This window comes from Orbicella faveolata, unplaced genomic scaffold, assembly GCF_042242905.1.
Source record: "Orbicella faveolata isolate gen_17 unplaced genomic scaffold, um_ofav_v1 contig_46, whole genome shotgun sequence".
Classification (NCBI taxonomy): Eukaryota; Metazoa; Cnidaria; class Anthozoa; order Scleractinia; family Merulinidae; genus Orbicella; species Orbicella faveolata.
This window is the reverse complement of record NW_028301576.1, coordinates 13311234-13332051: the sequence shown is the minus strand read 5'-3', so window position 1 is coordinate 13332051 and position 20818 is coordinate 13311234. Positions and strand designations below refer to the sequence as shown.

General features: G+C 40.5%; 2 protein-coding genes across 2 annotated transcripts; both read right to left on the bottom strand.

Moving 5' to 3' along the window:
- Window positions 1-1977: 1977 nt before the first annotated feature.
- Window positions 1978-10156, bottom strand: LOC149098496 (uncharacterized). The gene is made up of 3 exons (XM_089278393.1): window positions 9799-10156; window positions 3729-3807; window positions 1978-2269 (listed from the first exon to the last, which is right to left on the bottom strand). Exons 1-3 carry the CDS (start codon window positions 10114-10116, stop codon window positions 2115-2117), a joined length of 552 nt encoding a protein of 183 aa, XP_089134519.1. The 5' UTR covers window positions 10117-10156; the 3' UTR covers window positions 1978-2114.
- Window positions 10157-12933: 2777 nt separating this feature from the next.
- LOC110041310 (uncharacterized) lies at window positions 12934-17235 on the bottom strand. The gene is made up of 7 exons (XM_089278346.1): window positions 17126-17235; window positions 16271-16453; window positions 15504-15756; window positions 14678-14856; window positions 14228-14460; window positions 13748-13997; window positions 12934-13193 (listed from the first exon to the last, which is right to left on the bottom strand). Exons 1-7 carry the CDS (start codon window positions 17190-17192, stop codon window positions 13021-13023), a joined length of 1338 nt encoding a protein of 445 aa, XP_089134472.1. The 5' UTR covers window positions 17193-17235; the 3' UTR covers window positions 12934-13020.
- Window positions 17236-20818: the final 3583 nt, after the last annotated feature.

The following is a 20818-nucleotide window of genomic DNA, read 5'->3' as shown; positions in this document are numbered from 1 at the left end:
TCTTCATGAAGACATGACTGATCATCCCAGTTATACACTCAGCTTAAGGTGGCCGAACACAGTTTTCGCGCGCGCTTTTGCTGATGCAACTCAGCGCGAGCACAAGGATTGCAAAAGACAAACATGCCGTCAATAGAGCGATCAATTTATTTACTCAACACTCGCACTATCTGTGCTATTTGTCTCTATAATTGAACGCAGTGTATTGATGGCTTTAGTCTTTTATCACACATATATGTTAGAAAAGGTAAAGATGGAAAGAACTCAGCAATTCTCAGCTTTTTCTTTGTTACCGAAAGAACCCAGTTAAATGCAGCGCATGCGTAGTAAGTCAAAGAATTGCGATTGAATGAAAATTTGCACTCTCGGAAATACGCCTATTTCTCGAGAACCACTCATTAGAATTTCACGAAATTTGGCACGAAAATACTTTAGGAAATAAGTAACTGGAATATTGAAAATAATTGAACTTTAACATAGGAAACTCTAGATATTCCAGTAAACCTTCAACAAGGGATAATTAAAGATCTCTCTGTTAAATTATTAGCAAAAATGGTGTTAACTTGTGAGAATCGTTACAAGCTTGTTGCATGCAAATTATAAAGAAAATCTAATGGCTAGATTTTCTACAAATAAACAAAACCGATTTTAAAGGCCTGTTTATTTTTATTCGTGTTGCCATGGCAACGGCACATACGTCAGCCTAACCATAAAAAAATCAAAGTTTGTGTTGTTAACTTGCTTGCTGCCATTTTCGGCGACCGAGAGATCAAGGCTTTTAGAGAAAAAGGTGAATGAAACACAGGTATCAAAAACTGTGTTCAGCCACCTTGCGATACCGGTGCAGTGCTCTACCAACTGAGCGATCATGCCAACTGGAAGCTGGTCACTTTGTGAGTTCGCAATATACCCGAAGATTGTATTGTCTTTCATATATTCACTTGTAATTCCGTCTTCGCTGTTTGTAGGCTGTCTCCACCTATAGCAAATAAACATTGGGTTTTTCCACTCACCGAACTTTCAGCCTCTTTCCAAATCAAAACTGGCGGGAAGCAGGAAAACCTTCAACTGACTTAGCATCCTTCACAAGGTCAGCAAAATGTTTTTTTTTGTTTTTCAACTGATTATCCACTTTACTATCTTCTCTGCTATCATGTTCGGGGTTTGGGGCACGTCTAGCTCGAAATCATACGGCTCAAGAACAGCCATAATCTTGAGTGGTAGTTAAAGGTCTTGTCGGAAGCCATTTCGACAAAATCGCTTGGACGGAATGACGTCACGAAAACGTGGCTTGGCTGCTGAGTACTGTTCAAAATAGCGGCAACGATGTCAAATTTTAGGTACTTGAGAGTCTGAACCCTCGACGAGTAGCAAAATTTAGTGCGAGATTCTTATTTGCGTTGAGAAAGAATATGCGTTTTTTTTAATATTGACCTTCTCCTTAAGGCTAATTTGTACTTGAGGTATTCTGACGACAGGTTTGTGTCAAGGGCAGTTAAGTAAGTAACATGGAGCGAAATATTTGATGTCGAGCTTCCGATACGTATTCAAGAGTTCTCCAAGGAGATATCTTTCGCTGATATTCGCAATTTGGAGCTAAAAATACCGGGCTCAAGTATAAATTCTCGAGCTCGAACATTTTAACAGCTGAACAAAACAGAACAACTGTAGAAGAAGTCTGATTTCAAGACATTACAGCTGTACTTTAAATTAGTTAGGACCAAAGGCATATGCTCCATTTTGAAAGAAGTAGTCCAGAAGATACCCTGCGTGCCAGAGGTTTTAAAGTATTTCAGTCCGCCGCGCGCGAGAAGAAACCTCTGGTACCCAGGGTATCCATAAGAACAATGCAGATTAGATATCGCCTATCGCTTATCCCTTTCCTGGAATCCCCAGGATAAAAGGAAAAGTGCGCGCCCAAAACAAAACTGGAGAAGGTCAGTGCATCAAAAGTTAAAAGCAGTGGGAAAGGACTGGAGTACGATAGCCCAGAAAATGGGAAAACAGGGTGAGTACATTGAGCATAAAACTATGCGTTCTTCATTTTGTTAAACACAAATCTACTTTTTTTTAACAATTATTCTCGTCAAGCATGTTGTTATCTGATGTTCATTTTATTCGCAATCACATATTTTACGCTTCAGGTTAAACAAAAGATACTTGCGACAGCTTGGTCTATATTCTTGACCGCGATAGCACCGGATGAACTTTGAGCAATCACTGGGGTCTGGGTGGAAACCTTCACCGGCGCTTGCACAGGAAAATGAATCTAGAATGAAACAGATTAATAGATACGTCAGGCCAATCCAATTGACCTCGTTATCGCGAGTCTGTCCCGGCATGCCCAAATTATTTCAACGTGGCTACATACTAAAAGCTGAAAATTACAACTTTGTTTTACTCCAAGTTAAATGCTGGCATCGTTAAGAAAATGTGTGGAACCAACCGAGCCATCCTTGTATGAAACGCTTTGAACAATGAGATATCGCATTCAAGTCATGATTAATGGCAGGTGAGGTGCCCTTACTGTCATGGACTGGTCTGGGTTCGAGCCCCTAACTGCGGTCTGTTCGTTGTGTTCTTCATTACGAATCGGGAAGTGAGTGCCACGCGTATGGGTCCCGGGACTTGAATGGGGATTTTACTTCAACGTAAACGCGTGGTAGATTGACTGTATTTGAAGAAGAACGAAGAAGTGAGCAAAAGTCATGCGCGCACCAGAAGACGCATGAATGGATTGCCACTATTCTTTAAGATCATTTCGCTGAAATAGAACCAGCACTGAGATTTTTGTGAAACTTTGCCTATCGATTGTTTATATTATAGGAACTTAAATTTTGAAATAAAAATGAGAGGTCCCCATGTTCGTTTAGGAGCAAAAGCACCTTGTTTATACCCATATAAATCCTTATAATAGCACCATGATTGTAGTTATGATTGCTTGCTAAATTCACGTTTCCGACGATTGCTTTTTGTTTTACATTGAGAACTGGTCCATATTTATTTTATACTGAGAAATTTATCGTTCAGTTCAAAACAAAAGAGAAAAATGATAGGTCACCATACTCGTTTGCGAGAAAATGACGATTTATCTCTATGGCGAGGTCCAGCTGTAAAAAAAAAGCCGCCATTTTTTAATGCACGCGCGCTAATCACGCGTGAAATTATGCGCAGTAGGGATGCTCAATGCAATACTGGGGAAAAACCTTAAGAATGCGCGCAAGGGTCGAAACAATGGCCAAATCAAGTTTAATTATAATGAACGCACTGACTAAAACCAGGAGCAAAACACCACAACAGCAAAACATCACTAACCACTAACAGCTAACAACTGAAAGACCTACCCCTGTTTGCAGAAAATTATACTGCTATCAAATTTTGAGGTTTGCAAGTATTTGACTTACTAGAGAGTTAACAGGAAAATAGATGTACAGGAGCCCAAAAGTAATGTTAAAGCAGTTTAAAACAGCTCATGGCATTAGCATTTTTGTTGGGGATTGATGCGCAATTATCGCTAAAAATGCGTCTTAGCCTGTGTTAATTTCAACTTTTCCACGTAGTCCTAAATCGCGCAAAAAGTACTGTGAATTTAGTAGGGGCCGTCGTTATGTTCACGTTTCTTGATTTACGTTGATTCGAAAGTCTTACTTTGGTTGAAATTTTCTCGGTTTGCACAAAAACGTTTAAAGAGGACTCAAACAACGTATGAAATCAGTCGCGACACTTACCAGTCGTCGGGATCGGCTGTTGGGAAGTCACTGGCTGAGAATGAGTTTGGAAAGAGTCAGAAGGAGGAGGAGGTGCCTGCTGTAATATAAAGTTAAGATGAAATATATCATAACCAGTAACAATGAAACTACTAACTAACTGTCCGCTTGTTGCCTCGTGGCACATAGGGCCGAAAACGGTAACAATGACACTGTATATCTGATTTTGTGAAAGCTCACCGATTTATTTTGAAAGTTTTGAATTATATTTTCCTGGGAAGATATGTATTTAAGTTGCTGTTCGTTCAAGTGTAATATTACATACAGACGGTAATGATGGTCTTAACTAATGAGAATCTAAATATGGCGGGTATGATGCAAGTAATGTTTAGTGAAGACGACATTAGCAAGGAAGGCTTACATACTTATCCAAAACTACAAATTGTACAATAGTTATTTAAGAATACTCGATGAAAATGGTGGTATTGATGGGCAGAATTTCTTTGTTACTGGCCCATATAATAAAAAGGAAATTCACCAATAAAAGGTTACTCGATGAAACATACTAGCAAAAGTATGGCTCGGTGACATAACAACACAAGTTGACTAGGCTTGCTCAACACAACAACTTTATTCTCCAAGCATCTTGGGTAATACAACAGCTTAACACAACTTCCGGTTACGAATATATTACACTGCTTTCCCCCAGATTTTCAGGATGCACTTATACCCAAGACATAGTGATAACCTACAGTTACAGGTTAAGTTTAACAACTGGTTTTCTAATCCTTTGAGATCTTCGCAAAACTGTAAGTGGACTACTTACAACTAACGGAGATACAACAGTATCCTCGTTTTCAGGCAGATCTACATGTGGTTCAGAAGTACTATCGAGAGGATTCACATTATCATCATTTATTTTCTGACCACTTGATTCAGGCAGCACGACATCTGGGTCACTGACATCATCTGGTACATTATCATTTGCTCTTATCATGTGATCAGTGTGCACATATCTGGTTTTGTGTCCTGTCCTAACTACATAGGTTCTGGGCCCACAAACTTTAATTACAGTGCCTGGAATCCACTTATCAGTCTTAGAATTAGCCCTCGAGTTTCGTACCCGCACCCTGTCATTTCTTACAAAGGATCTTTCCCTCTTACATTTCAAATCCTTATACATTTTCTGTTTCTCTTGCTCATTCTCTACAACTTGTGCCAGATTAGGCTTAATCAGACTTAATCTTGTTCTTAGGCAACGCTTCACCATCAACTCAGCGGGGGTCACACCAGTTGTACTGTGAGGGGTTGTGCGATACCGAAATAGAAAATTAGCAAGTCTGTGTTTCATAGAGATGCCCTTTTTACCCTCAAGCACTTGTTTAACTAAAGCATCCTTAACAACTCTCACAGACCTCTCCGCTGCCCCATTAGATTGAGGGTGATAGGGTGGAACCAACGTGTGCTTGATGCCGTTTTTGCGCATGAATTCGGCAAATTCAATGGACGTAAACTGTGGTCCGTTGTCAGACACCACCTCTTCAGGTAAACCATGAGTAGCAAAAATTAAACGGAGCTCATCAATAGTCCGTTCAGTAGTTGTAGAGCTCATATGTTTCACTTCAATCCACTTTGAGTGGCTATCGATTACTACAAGGAAGTAATCATTACCCTTCTGACAGAACTCAATATGGATCCGTTGAAATGGTCTAGTTGGCCACTTCCATGGGATCAGGGGTGCACTGGGTGGGGCATTTCTAACATTTTGGCATACTGTACATACTCTCACTGCTTTCTCGATTTCCTGATCCATTTTTGGCCACCACATGCATGTACGAGCAATTGCTTTCATACCACATATACCAGGGTGTTTCCAATGCAACTGCCCCAGCATTTTGGCCCTAAAGATTGGTGGAATAATCACCCTAGAGCCCCAAAGGACACAATCCTGTTCACAGGACAGCTCATTTCTTCTATTATGATAGGGTTTGAGGGTCTCATCAGGACACCCTTCTGGCCAACCTGACATCACAAATTGATGTACCTTACCAAGTACAGGATCTACAAGGGTTGCCTTTCCTATATCTTCTGCAGTGATTGGAAAATCATCATCAATTACACTCACACTGTAGACCACACCCTCACTTCCCACTGTGGAGTCCTCATGTGGTAGCCTTGAGAGAGCATCACAGTTGGCATGGTCTTCAGATCTTTTGTATTCAATCTCATAGTCATACGCCGAAAGTACTAGAGCCCACCTCTGCATTCGAGCTGCTACTAGTGTGGGGATAGCGGATTTTGGATTGAAAATTGCCAACAATGGTTTATGATCAGTGATCAGGATAAATTTACGCCCATACAAAAACTGGTGAAATTTTTTTACACCAAAAACAATTGATAATGCTTCACGCTCAATTTGTGCATAGTTCCTTTCACTTGAACTCAGTGTCCGAGAGGCATAGGCTATTGGCCTCTCCTGGCCATCATCCATCACATGGCTAATAAGTGCTCCAATTCCATAGCTGAACGCATCACAAGCAAGTCTCAGTTCACGGTCCCCATCATAATGCACCAACAGTGCATCACTGGTGAGACCTTGTTTACAAGCTTCGTATGCTTGCTGACACTCTTTTGTCCATGTCCACTGAACACCCTTTTTGAGGAGCTCATGTAATGGTGCTAGTGTGGTTGCTAAACCTGGTAGAAATGGGTGATAGTACTGGACCATGCCCAAAAAAGATCTCAACTCACTGACGTTTTGTGGTACTGGTGCCCTTTTTACAGCATCTACTTTTTCCTCAACTGGATGCAAACCTTCAGCATCTATCTTCAAACCCAAATAGACAACTTCCCTCTTCAGAAATTCACACTTTGCCATCTTCAAATGCAGGTTATATTTATGCAACCTCTCCAATACCTCAGCCAGGATTTTGATATTCTCCTGCCAACTGACACCACCAATAAGAATGTCATGCTGCTTACACACACATTTTTCTACTCCTTGCAAAATCATATCCATTTTAGCTTGGAATATTTTAGGTGCTGATTTAACCCCATATGGTAATTTGGTGTAGGAATAGAGTCCCTTATGTGTGCTAATTGTCAGGTACTCACGACTTGCTTTATCAACGCTTAGCTGAGCATATGCATGCGACAAATCAAGTTTTCTGAAAAATTTTGATCCCGAGAGGGCAGCATACAAGTTCTGTTGGGTGGGAAGGGGATACTACTCATCTTCAACAGCTGAGTTGATGGTTGCTTTGTAGTCCCCACAAATTCTAACCGATTTGTCAGCCTTTGGCACAACTACTATTGGGCTTGCCCAGTCTGAGCTGTCAGTTTTAACGATTACCCCATTTTTCTCTAATTTATCCAACTCCTTTTCAACTTCATCTTTTAGTGCATATGGAACCCTACGTGGCTTAATAAATATGGGCTTTGCACCATCTTTCATGGTGATGTGTGCTTCCAACTCTTTCATGCCCTCATAGCTATCTTTGAACAACTCACTGTGTTTAACTAGTAATCCATCAAGTTGACTTTTGGCACTTTCCAACTCGGATCTTGTTAAACTAAATATTTCACCCCACTCAAGCCTTATATGGTTTAACCAATTTCTTCCCAGCAAAGTAGGCTTTTTCTCATAATCAGCTACAATAATTGGCAATGTATATTCATGGCCCTTGTACACTACATCACACAGCATTTCACCACACACTGTAAGGGTTTCACCCGTATAGGTTTTCAATTCAACTTTTGATGGACGAAGTGGAAAATTACTGAATTTCTGAGAATGTGTGCTCTTACTCATTATTGAGTAATCAGCTGCAGTGTCTACTTCCATTGCACATGGTGAACCATTTATGGTCATTTCTACAGTATAACTTTTGTTGGTAGGATTATCTGTACCAACTGCATACATGGAATAAATACCTAACTCATCATTATTATCATAACCTTCTGTGTTTGATTCTAAGACACTATGAACAGTACCTTTAGCTCCTGGTTGTTTTGTTTTCAAGCTAGACTCAACATCTTTACTGCGACAAACTGATGCAAGGTGACCTACTTTGCTACATTTGTAGCATTTTGCTGACTTAAATTTACACTTAGGTGCAGCATGCTTACCACCACACCGGTAACATGAGGGTTCCTTAGTGTTTACAGTTTCCAGTTTATTTACTATGCCTTGGCTGTCACCACTTGCGCTGACAGGACGGAATTCTTGGGTGTTCTTCTCTGCCATTTCCATTGACTTGGCAATCTGGCACGCTTTCTCAAAAGAAAGATCCTCGGTGTTCAAAAGTTTATTCTGTATTTTGGGATTGTTCAATCCGCACACAAAACGGTCTCTCAGAGCTCGGTTGAGAAACTCTCCATAGTTAAAATGAATCGATAACTTCTTCAAGGCCACAAAAAAGTCACTGATGGATTCGTCTTGTTTTTGATAGCGAGTTCCAAAATGAAAACTCTCTGCTATCTCCAATGGCGCTGGATTGTAATGTTTCTCCAATGCTTTGACAATGTCCGCAAAAGGAGTGTCTTTTGGTTTCACTGGTGCCAGCAGATTGCTCAGGGTAGAATATGCTTCCGGTCCAATCTCAGTCAGAAAGATAGCACGTTTTCTATTTGCAACTGCGAGATTGGCTTCCTCTTTACCCTCGCCTGTTTCTTCTATGATATTATTTGCCACGAAGAACATTTCCATTCTTTCCACATAGGAACGAAAAGTCTCTCGCTCAGGGCTGAACTCGCCAACACGACCAAACAATCCAATTCCCGCCATTTTGATAGCACGTGCTCAAACTTTGATCAAGTTGCCTCGGTCGAAAACAAACCTTTTTCCTCACACAGAGAAAATCAAAACTTCACTGGATTTCTCATGCGTCTTCGTGCATGTAGAGTATCCCATCCTCGTCGCCAAAATGAAACATACTAGCAAAAGTATGGCTCGGTGACATAACAACACAAGTTGACTAGGCTTGCTCAACACAACAACTTTATTCTCCAAGCATCTTGGGTAATACAACAGCTTAACACAACTTCCGGTTACGAATATATTACACTCGAAACAGACGTTCGAACGAATTTTTTTATATAAAAACGTTAACTTCTCTAGATAGACAATTTTGTTTTGAAAGGCTCATAGCCAGGAAAAGATGACTGAGATGACGTGGTAATATATCATGGGTTATTGGACAAGCTTGAAGTCGAGATGGCTGTTTGTTGGCCAAGATCTTTCATTGCGTGAAAAAAAAAGAACGAAGCCAATTGCAATATCCAGCCATCTTGACTGAACAATTTTCTTGCGAGACACAACAGATAATCCCACGCGGGCATGCAAGATAAGCGCCATCTTGCCTTCTCGCTAGCCAATCGCAGAGCAATCTTGCCCGCTCACGGAGCTAGCCAGACAATAAAACGAGTTCTCTCATAGCGTGCTTTATTTCAGTGCTTTATGAGAAGGTTTAATGACTCGCCTGACGAGTAAGCAGCTTTGAGAATTATAGAATTCTTTTTTCGGCGACCCGAAAAAGAAATTTTGCAATTAAACCTTCACAGCTCTCTCTAAATTGACAGTAAGGCTTCAATTCGTGTGTTGTGTTTCTACAAAATATAGTCCAGTTCTGGCCCTCTCTCTGTCAGGCAACGCTAGGGAGAGCCAGTCGTAACTAATATTGAATAAATACATGTATAAACGATTACAAACCCTCTCGCATTCACGTTTTTCGATCAATTCATTTGTTTTCGCCCTTGTTGGAGGGAGGCCAATTTCACGTCTACCTAACAGCTCATGCACAAAATGCTGTTCCCAGAATTTTTGCGTTTTCAACATCCTGCGCTCTGACTAGCTCTGATTGGTTTAGCGGGAGCAAGCGTAGACAGGTGTCCCTGCGTGACAGGGAGAGGACCAGAACTGGACTATACAAAAGAATGTTCAAGCAGTCGCGTACGGTGATGGACGCCATATTGCGCCCGCAGCCTGAGAATAAGGCATATATGAAGCCAATTTTTCTAAGCCGCACAGAGAAACACTTGCCGGCGGCCAGTATCTCAACGCTACGCAAGTTTGACAAATTATGGTACTTACTTTTATTTCCCTTATCTGCTGAAATACAAAGCCCTTCGACACGAAAAGGGACTTGTCTTTGTCACCCAAGCTTGCAACTCCAAAGTCGTTCAATTCACACAGACCATTAGCGCCTGCTGATCTCTCGTAGTTGTACGAGATGCATCTTGGTTCATCATGACAGGCCTGAATACAGTTAAACCAGTCTCTGGCGAATAACTGTTGAAAAACATGGCCGACCAAAACATGGTCGTTTTCTGTTACTAGTTGAAATGCTGATATTTTTTGTTTCATTAAAAATCCCAGAAATAAAGCCAGATAGAGGAAGTTCCTGACCATTGTGAAGCGACGATATTCCAGAATATATGTATATCCTTTCCCTTTTGAAGTGTCTGTTTAATGTAGACTATAATGGTAATTAAATCGAAAGACAAAATGAATTTGTTGCGAATTTGCTTTTCATAAAAGTAGATACATTACGTCCTTTGTTTAACAACGTAATCAGGCGCATGTTAATGTGTCGGCGTCGGTTTTGTTTATCTTTAATTTGAAAAAAGCGTCCAGCTTCCTCCTATTTAGTAATCTTTAATTTAGCATTCCAAATTCTGCTTTTCTATGTGTTTATGAACCTGTGATAGCTACCAGGGAGAAAAACGTTACCCAAAAGCAACTCTACTGGATTTTCCGTTAGTTGTAAAATATCTATCTCTGAAACTATGCTAGCTCTCTTGATAACTCAACAGAGAAACAGGCATAACATAATAATTATCTCGGTATTTTCAGGCAGCCTATAACTTAATTTTCTAAATGGGGGCTGCTTGTTCAGCAAGGTTTGTTAAACTTCTGTAAAATGCGCTTAATTCCGGCCCCACGATAGCAAAGGAAGAGAGAACTCGAACTATCATCATCATATATTCACGGTTAACGACCTACCCACTTGACGCATCTTTAAAGCAATATTCTCTATTTTCCAGTTGCCCATAATTCACGCTGTCTGCCCCCCCCCCAAACTTTGAATAAACTATTGTTGTGAAATGCTCACTCCGCTGAGATGGGGAAACAGAGTGAATTAGGGACAATGGAGAGTTAAAATCTGCTACATCTTCTCCCTTTTGTCGATCACAGAAGAGTAGAAAATTGACGATGGGACAGTGCATTAACTCTTTGTATATCTGGGCTGAGTTGTTCAAAGCCCGATTAAGCTAACCCAGGATTAGCGAACATTTTGATTTCAGTTTTGTAAATTTTCGGTGAGGTTTCCTGTTGAAATTGTCTGTCCTTCAGTTTGAATTTAAATAATCTCAAACTACACTGCCAAAAAATAAGCAGTGAAAATTACAAAATGATTGGTGATAGATAGTTACTTTGTTGTTAAAGTACTGCAGATATAATTTGCTTGCCATTTCTTGAATTATTTTTCTGGGAGGGGGGGGGGGGGGGCGGCGTTTTCATCTACAAACTTCGGTCCGACGAGTGGCATCTGTGTGGCGGACACAGAGCTTTTCGAATCGGTCGCGTTGTGGGATTGATCGATTAATCCCCTGATTTAGCCGGTTCAAACCGATGTCCCAATTCATAGCGTGTAAATTAGTCGGTATACAGCTCCGTTTCATCGCTTATAGGAATAAGTCGAAAAGATGAAGTTTTTTTTTTTTTTTTTTTTACAGAGCTTTTTCCAGTGACGAGAAACTGCAAAATAATCCGTTTTTTTTGGTAATTTTTTTTTTATTCTGATCTAGTTTCTTGGAGTGTCACTCATACGGATTAGCTGCACAAACAACAGCAGTTGCATCTGTTTACTTGCAAAACCACGCGTCAAGAAGGGCATTCAACCTGAAACGACGTATTACCACAACAGTCGAATAAAGCAGTGTGTTTGTATTTTTACTGCTTGACTGTCAGACACCTTTAGAGAAAGTAAATAATGCTTAGCCATAGGAGAATAAATAAAGAGAGAAAAAGGAGCCATTTTGCAGATGCGTTTATTTGAATGCCATGTTTTCCATTCAGTTCTTCATGCAATCTGCATGAAAAACTGGCGTCATAGGTAGAAATTTTTTTATTCGCTTGTGAAGGAGAACAAGGCAATATGAGAATTTGAAGAAATTGATGATTGTGAATCATTATGTATCGTGTGACTGGGTAGTGCATAGTATCTTTCCTAACTAGTTGCTTTTTGGGTGAGAAGGTGTGAGGACTCAATGTTTTCAATACTGAATTTTTGAAGCGTGAAAAATGACTACAAAGCGTTAGTTTCTGGGCTTGAAGGGTTTTTAAGTTTCTTAAGTTTGATGTTTTCACTTCAAATGAAAAGGTATGGGAATGCATATGGTTACCTGTTAAAGTGACAATCTCGAGGATAAACCATTAATTTTGCGTTTTGCCGAATATTGGATAATTACTAACCAGAGAATCAAATGTCTGCCGATGAAGAAAGTTCAGTACAAAGATTAAAAAAGGAAAACTGGTCACCCATTGCTAAATGGCTTCATTCTCTCCTTGCAGATATCCCCAATACAGAATCGTTTCTCTTTGTTTAGGTCACACTATATTACAGAAGCGGCCAGCAAAAGATACTCAATCGAAACCTATGTTTTATGAGATTTTGAAATGTGGATACCGTAGTGGACGCGAAAAATAAAAATAAAAATCACTTCGCTGACGGGATGGTAGTTTTTATGTCTCATCGTATCTGTAACAAAATTCTCGATCGTGATTGGTTCTCAGCGCACCTATTTGTCACGAAATCGGCGCGAGATCACGTGGGTGTCCAATTAAAGTTATCCAATTACGAGAAGTTTCAATTGGATACCTGTAATTGGATACCCACGCAATTCGCACGTCAATTTACGGCGCACTTTACTGGCTTCCTTCTTAATGTTTCTTACAGTTCTTAAAGCTTACGAAAGTCGCTACTGGCGTTTTCGTTCAAGAGAAGTTCTCCAAAGGCTTTTAAATTTCGAAATTTGCTATAGACACGATTAGTTTGTAATTGGACCTCGTGTCGTACAATTTAGGGAGTGATCGCGCTCAAAGTTTCAAATCGGCTTTGCGCTTCGCGCTCGTCCGATTTTGAAATTACTCGCTCGATTCATCCTGTCCAATCGCCATTACAAAACAGTAAAGATGACATTAGTAGCCAAGACAAATCAATGCGGCATTCTTCTGCTTGTGATTTTATTAAACCCAAGGTTAGCAATCAAGTAAACCTTTACAACAGCGATCGACCAATTAATAGATCAGTTATGCGCACTGCACGTTCTGTGGCCAGTCGCATGCCTTGCTTTTCGGGTTGAATTTCAGTCCGGGCGCACAGCTTCTTATGTATTTCCGACCGCCATGGCACTGAATGAACTTGGTGCAATCACTGGGGTCTGCATAAATCCCGTCACCAACGCTTGCACACGAGAAAGGACCTATAAATAAACAGATCAAAACAACCAAGAGAATATGAGGGGTAAGAGAGTTAAAGCCTTTTTCCCAAGATAATCCCTCACAAGCTGCTTTTTAACATAGTACCCAGTTATTCCGCTGATAATTTTACCATGGACGTTGTGTGGATGTTTTATTGAAGGATGGGGATGTGTGTAGCTGCTTAAGCTTTCCACGTCACGGGACTGGCTGTTTTTAGACCCTCCTGGGATTTCCGTAGCCACAACCACAGTTGCTCGACAAATAACTTGAGACGGATTACATTGGGATTTACGCCTTCTCTCGCATTAACTTGTAACATACTGCCAATGGTAAACAATCAAAAAACTGACTTCGACTGATTACCCGTCGACTAGAGTTGCATTAAAAAGTTAGTGAGAAAACTGGAGTCTTGAATTTTACCCCAGAACAGGGGTAATTATCTGGTCACTTAGCAATGGTCAGTGGAAGTCCGTAACAAACGTTTACAACCAGAGCGAATTTAAGTCTGTCATCTTTATCTTAAACACATGTGATGGATCACTGCTGCGGCACTCACCACTCGGTGGGGGTGGTGCTTGGGTTGTCACTGGCGGGGGAGGTGCTTGGGTAGTAACTGGCGGATTAGGACCCTCGGTAGTGACTGGCGGAGGAGGAGCCTGGGTAGTAACTGGAGGTACAGTGTTGGTGAGACCACCGAGTTCTTTGAACGCGTACTCGGAGTACCGCTGACCATTGATGACATTGTTTTGGTCCCAGGACACGTCCCACAGCATTATTCCTCCGATGCCTGGCAGATTTTTCACTGCCTGCAGAAGACGTGTTTAACATTAATGAACTTAATATTCCATGTTATTTAATCCAATTCATTTTGCTTAAAGTAAGCTTCTAGATCAAATTTCGAAATTCTAGCAATAAATAAAGAAACCCTTTTGGTGTCATAGGGGATGGAGCTTGTTCAGGGGTACTCAAATACTTTACGTAATAATCATTTTTCTTTGGGTGTTATGAATATGTCCATCCTATACCGACCGCATACCTGATATAATGTAGTCAGCTCAGCCGGTGGCCTGTAGAAGTGTGCTCCACTTGCTCCCTTTGTAGCCGCAGGCATTCCAATAAAAATCAACGGTCCATGTGGTTTCATTCTCTTTGAAAACGCCAGCCATTTATCCAAAGTTTCAGTGAACCAGTTGCCAGCGCCTGTGTGACAGTAGTTGTTGTAGAATTGTATGTAAAGATGGTCAACGTGTTGCCCAGCCTCCTCCAATCCTGGAAACAATATAATATAAAGAAAGGTTACATGCTGAATCAAAGAACCTTTAACTTAAAAAAATGTTGCTATTTTTTAATAAGAGGTACACGTTCAGTAAATGAGCTTCTAGATAATATATGTTAAAGAGATTGAAGTGTAGTTTGCAAGTTAAGCACTGTTCTTGGCTATTTTGTTTCCACGCTAACAGTTTCACGTGTGCAGTTAGCTCCTTACCAGATCCAGGCTTCTCAGGTCCCATGTGATGATCGGGGTATGGACACTGGGGTGCGCCCGTGATCAGGTAGCCCTTTGACTGGTCATTATCCATGAGCGTGCGCAATTCAGTTATAAACTCGGGGTAGTATTTGTAGTCACCTCCCTCGATATCCAGGTCAATACCATCCATAACAGCGCTAAAAATAAAATACAACAAATAAAGTCCATCACCCGGAGACTTGGGGACCCTCGAATAACACTAACAAGATTTCTCGTTGGAAGTTACAACAACTGATTTGGGGGTGGGGATGGGAGTGGGTGGTCACTCACGTTCATTTACACACCTAAGAACTACGAGGGTCTGGATGGGATTAAACTGATAATTGAGAATTGGTCAAAATGTGAAATGTCAGCTGAGAATTGATGTGATGATTAACTGTCCCTTGACACCTTAAATCTGCATAGTGTATTGATAGCTCTGAAATGGGTTAAGAACTGACCCTAATATTTAACTGCTAAGAAAAAAATCCGGAAACCCCATCCAGTCCCTGAACTACAGTAGCATTTAGGCTCACCAATGAGACAGAAGTTATAGTGTTCATTTCGGTAAAATGAGGTCATTCGAAGAAATGGGATGAGGGAAGATAAGACTAAGGATGTCTTTTTGCTCTATTAAGGGGAAGTGAAGGGAAGGTGAAGAAACGTTTCGGTGCTATATTGCTATATTTTTCAACTGAAGGGGGCGGGGTGGGGGAATGAAAGAGAAGCTTAAGATTTGAAGGCAGCGCCCTTTACAATTGCCTCTGCTTCCACCTTGATGCACACCAAAAAAATCTGAACGTACCTCCCAAAAGGCCTTATTTTTTGATAGCCACTACCTCCCAGAAACAAGTCGAACAGTGTACGTGCAAATTCTCTGGCCTTGTCAGGATCGGGCAGAGTGCCATCCCCAGTCGCTCCACCAATAGACATCAAGACTCTTTTTCCTCTTTTCTGGCATTCTTTTATTCCTTTCTCGATCTCAGGGCATCGAAGTAGGAATGGATACTCCGGGGAAACTGGAGTCTCACAGTGGTAGGCGAAGTTGAGCGCAGGAACTTTGGAGTAGAATCAAATTAGCGAATCATCGGATATACATATCACGGGGAAATCTTTACCCACAGATTTCTTAATAAGAAGATGAAGAATGGTTTTTCAAACAATCCTGTGTTGCAGGGGATAAAAGGGTATGGGTTTCTATTGCAACACTACCATATTGCTTGTGCTACTGATTGATATCGTAAATCAGGAAGAGTTTTGATAGGTTCGTTTGATTGTTCGTGTCCTTTGTGATTAGCTGGAGTGATTACTTAGTGGTTTTGGTTTCACGACACTCAATAAAAAATCGTTCTTTCATCTTAACATAATTGCCATTTATCTGTTAATCGATAAACTTTGGGCGAAAATAACTTTTATGATAATGTGCATTTCGGCGTATCTGTGGGGGGCGTTGTGTATTGCTTTAATTGTAGACTTGTAAGCATATAATATGTGATCATATGAATTTAAAGGATAAGCACAGCGGAAAGGAAAGCACACATGTATAAACTGACTAAGCGTAGCAATACGTACGGCCTTTATTCCTTGAATCAAAGAACACTATGACGAAGGACACGGCAAGAATGTCGTACTTCGTTGTCTGACACACTTCGAACAGCGGTTTCTCGTAGTTTGCCGGCCCATTAGCAGGTCCAGCTCCGTTTTGTCCCCAGTACCCCACCAACAGCTGACGACCGGAGTAGGTAGAGCGTGGCACTACAGAAAAAAAATGAAACAAGTGTAGATGATATTGTAGCTATTAGCAGAATAAGCAGTGGTCTCTTACTGACGTAACGTAGCACGCTCAAACATTATTCCTAAGCAGCATGGCATATCTTCTTTGCGCCTTCCTAGTGTGACCAATCAGTGTATAGGCCCTTTGCAGGATCTGGTCACATGGTACGGAATAAATTATGTTGGGGCGCAAGTTACACGGTGGGACTTCCAAAACAAAGGAATTCGTACCAGTCCGCCCCGATTTTCCTTTGTTTTAGGAGTCCCACCGTGTAACTTGCGTCCCAGCATAATTTATTCCGTACCATATGACCGGATCCTGCAAAGGGCCTATTCGTGAGGGTTTGTGCTATTTTGAGGGTGGAGAATAAAAATCTAAACTCTTCGGGGAATTTAGCAAGTATTTTCAGTAAACGTCTGTTAAGTACAGTTTCTAATCAACGATATTTAGAAGCATCATGACCAATTTTTAAATGAAACACAGTACTATATATTATCATTACATGTATTAAAGTACTGAAAACGTTACACAGGATAAAGTAGCAAAATGGAAAATGAAAACACGAATAATATGGTCACGGACGCGGTAGGCAAATAACTAAACTTAAAATTGATTTAAAAAAAAAGCTATAACGCGTTCAAGGCATTCCATACCTCTTAAAGCCCAAGCTACTCCACATGTAAAAAGAAAAACCACGACAAGATGAAGAACAGAACCCATCTCTACAGAGCGAGGCTACTTCAGTGGCGAGAAACTCCAAATAATCCAATTTATGGCAACGATGCCTGCCAGGAGTTATTGCCACATCTCGGAATGTCACTCAAAAAGAATAACTGAACAAACACAGCAGCAAGGTTTACTTATAAACCCACCTGAAAAAACGTTCATCTTTCAAGATTTCACAGAAACCTAACCTCTAACACCAAAAAAGGATGACATTTTCAAGAATGTACTAAATACGTGTTTGTAAACTTAACAAAACGTAAATAATGTGTGACGAAAGGTGGGAAGCCTGAATAAAGACTCACAGATGGAAGCCGCATGGGAAGACATCTAGACAACAGGTGTCAAAACGAAACTTGACAGGCCGTTTTTGGGGACTGAGCTGTGTAACTGTTACAACGTTACCTGTCATAAAGGGGTGTGGTATCTGAAGTCGTAGCCAGTGGTTTTAAATTTCATGATATCTGTAGAAAAGAAAAGAATGAATCACAACAACAAAAAGTAAACTTTTTGAGGACATCTTAATCAAACCAAGCGCGTTTCCAGGTAATCGCGTGTTTGAAGGGAGATTTTAGGGAAATGATGTTACCGAAATGATATATTGCATTTATCCCGCATCAAAGTATCAGTTGGAGAGAGAGGGGTATTCTAAGTTTCTTCCTGTGTAGAAAACGGAAGGCTGAGGGAGGCGCATGAATCATTTTATGTAGAAGAGATAATGCGTGTTGTTGCTTGATCCAGAACTAAGACTCCCAAAATGCCCAAATTGCAATTCCTACACCACCTAACGGATATAACCAGTGTTTCCCTCGTTTTTATACCTTCTGCTGTTTAAGATGATTTCATTTCAAATGAAGGAATCCTTAAAATGGTTTAAGACTTATTCCTCACCATGATTGAGTCTGTGCACAGAGCTTCTAATTTGTTTTCAGTTCGTCAAGATTGCAAGCAAAAGTATTAACCAAAGGGGATTTGAAACGCGTCCATAAATCCTTTTGCCTCTAGTGTGACAGTGGTTGTTATAGAACTGAACATAGAGATGTTCGACAAGTTATACCACTTCTTTGAAACCTACACAGAAGGAAGTTCATGATGTAGTTTGCGAAACAAAACGTTAAACCAGGATCAAAGGTAAAAAGGATCAAAGAAGAAAAAGAAGGAAAGGAGGGAGGGAAGGAACGAAGGAATGAATAATTGAAAAGAGACTGGAAACAAACGAGAGTAACCCGTCCCATGTCCTTGCGTTTCTGTTCTTAGAAGATGATCTGGATACGGACTGATGTTGAAGTTCTCCAGTTATCAGATACCTTTTCTCTCGAAACGGGTACATAGTTATGCCCATAGAGAGTCTGTAAAGCTATTATTTACCTCTACCACTCTCCTCAGGGCAAATATGGTCCCTTATGGTGGACTTGAATAACAGAAATTATATTCCTTAACGAATTAACCTGCGAGGTTTTTTGCGCCCTTTCAGGATGAAGAGAAACCTTGGGAATGAGATCGTTTTACAATGCTGTTTTGTTTACATTGTCTCACGAAAACCAAGGCCTGATACAAAATCCCTTTAGCTCGACCTAGAATGAATTTGATTGGTTAACTGAGAAATAGACCCGGCTAGAAGTAAAAGCAAGTACGTATTTCGTGGAGAGTCTCGAGAATCCGAAGTGGCATTTTTGCCACTTGTTTTCGTCACACATACCAATTTAAGAACTATCACCCACAGACAAACTTTGATTAAAAATTCCGAAATGCGAAAAATCATCCGGTTATTCTGTGTTATTTTTTATTAAATGGTATTATGTTTAAATACTGCACGATGGTACATTAGCATTAGCACGTGAAAATACAAAACAAAGACGATGCTATAAAGAAAACAGGCTGATGATGATAATGATGACAATTGGATATTGATGATACTTGAAATGTATTACTATTTAGTATAAATCTACTAGCGTTCTATCACGAATGCCGTTCTCTGATTGGCTACTCTACTTACTATCTATTTAACAAATAGATTCCATGTTGCCGTGTGTCTGTTCAGTAATAGATCACAGATGACGTCAAAATGTGGTAAGAACAAAAAAGTGGCACACGAGGCGACAGCCGAGTGTGTCACTGATGTTCTTACCACATTTTGACGTCATCTGTGATCTATTACTGAACAGACGCACGGCAACATGGAGTCTATTTGTTTTATATAATAACGAAACAAACTACTACAGATAAAGCTTTTTTTTATTTCAAAATCTTTCAACATAACTCGAAAGCCGGCCTTTGCCCACTTTGGCGAACACGAAAAAAGCCATTTGACGTAATCTATTGTCTATACAAATTCAAGCAATCTCATTGGTTGCTATGCGTAGCAAAGAATTTTGATTGGGCAGGAAAATCACGCCACTGTCAAACTTGACTCGGGCGTCGCTTCTCGTGGAATGAAAACTTACAGCGAAAGCAGAATTGAACTGCGAAATCTACAAATCTTAAAGAAAATGCTGGATAAGTCAAGTCAGGTTTTGTCATCAGAGCAGCCCTGTGAGCCGAAAAGCTTGGATGTTGCTTCGAATATTGCAGGAGTTGAAAAACTACGCCCGGAAAACTTGCGGTTGCGGTCAACCTGGAGGCCATTCGATTCGAGTTTTGAATGAAAGGAACGTTAGTGATGGTCGAAATTTGTGTCTTCTGTGGTTGGTGATTCTCAACTCAGTGTGAAATAGTGTCGCAGACACCTTTTAGCTGCGATACAGTTGGCCGTGAGCTGTAGTGAGCTATACTCTGCTCGCTGCTGTGCCCTGAAACGGACCGGAACATTCGCATCGGAAAGCAAGGTTATGTGTTTATTTTCACTGATTTTAAGAGGTGATTTTGATGTTTCATACCAGACAATCACTGTGTCAACAATTATTTTGAGACTGAGAAAAGTTCAATGTTTTAAATAAATTAATCTCATAAACATTTTGTTTATTGGGTTTGTTAAATTCGAGGTAAAGCAATGGTTCTCGGCTTACCAAGACCAATTTTGTATTTGGTTTAGTCTCGCTCGACTGCCGACTGAGACTGCTCGAGTATTTTTTCCGAGTCATTTTCTAAAACAGAAACGGCTTTATCTTTCTTCTTCCTGCTAGACTATGCTTCTGGTACCTGTTCAATGCCTGGACAAGACTTTCTTGTACCTTATCTTTTGCCCAGTCATGTAAAATATTATCTAAATTCTCAAAACTTTCCGCCATTTTAAAACACAGAGGGAAAAACTTTGAAATGATGACGTCAATCGTGCGTCTGTCCTCTAATAGATCATAGGCGAGAACCAATCAAAATGAGAGAATGACTTGGGTTATTATATAATCTGTGATAGATAGTGAGTAGCGTAGTGGTGCGCCCTTGTTACCAAAATGACGGCCACTTCTTGGCGTTTTCCGAGTGTCTGTGGAAGAGGATTTAGATTAAGTTCTGAACGACTAGTAGATTTATACTAAAACAATTAGATTATTCGCTCTCGATTTCTATCGCGCGATAGTTGACGAGGGCGCACACGCGATAGAAATCTCGAGCTCATAATCTAATTGTTTGATAAAGAAGCTTATCATATCAAGCGTTCAGCACCATATTTGAACACTGGTTTAAAA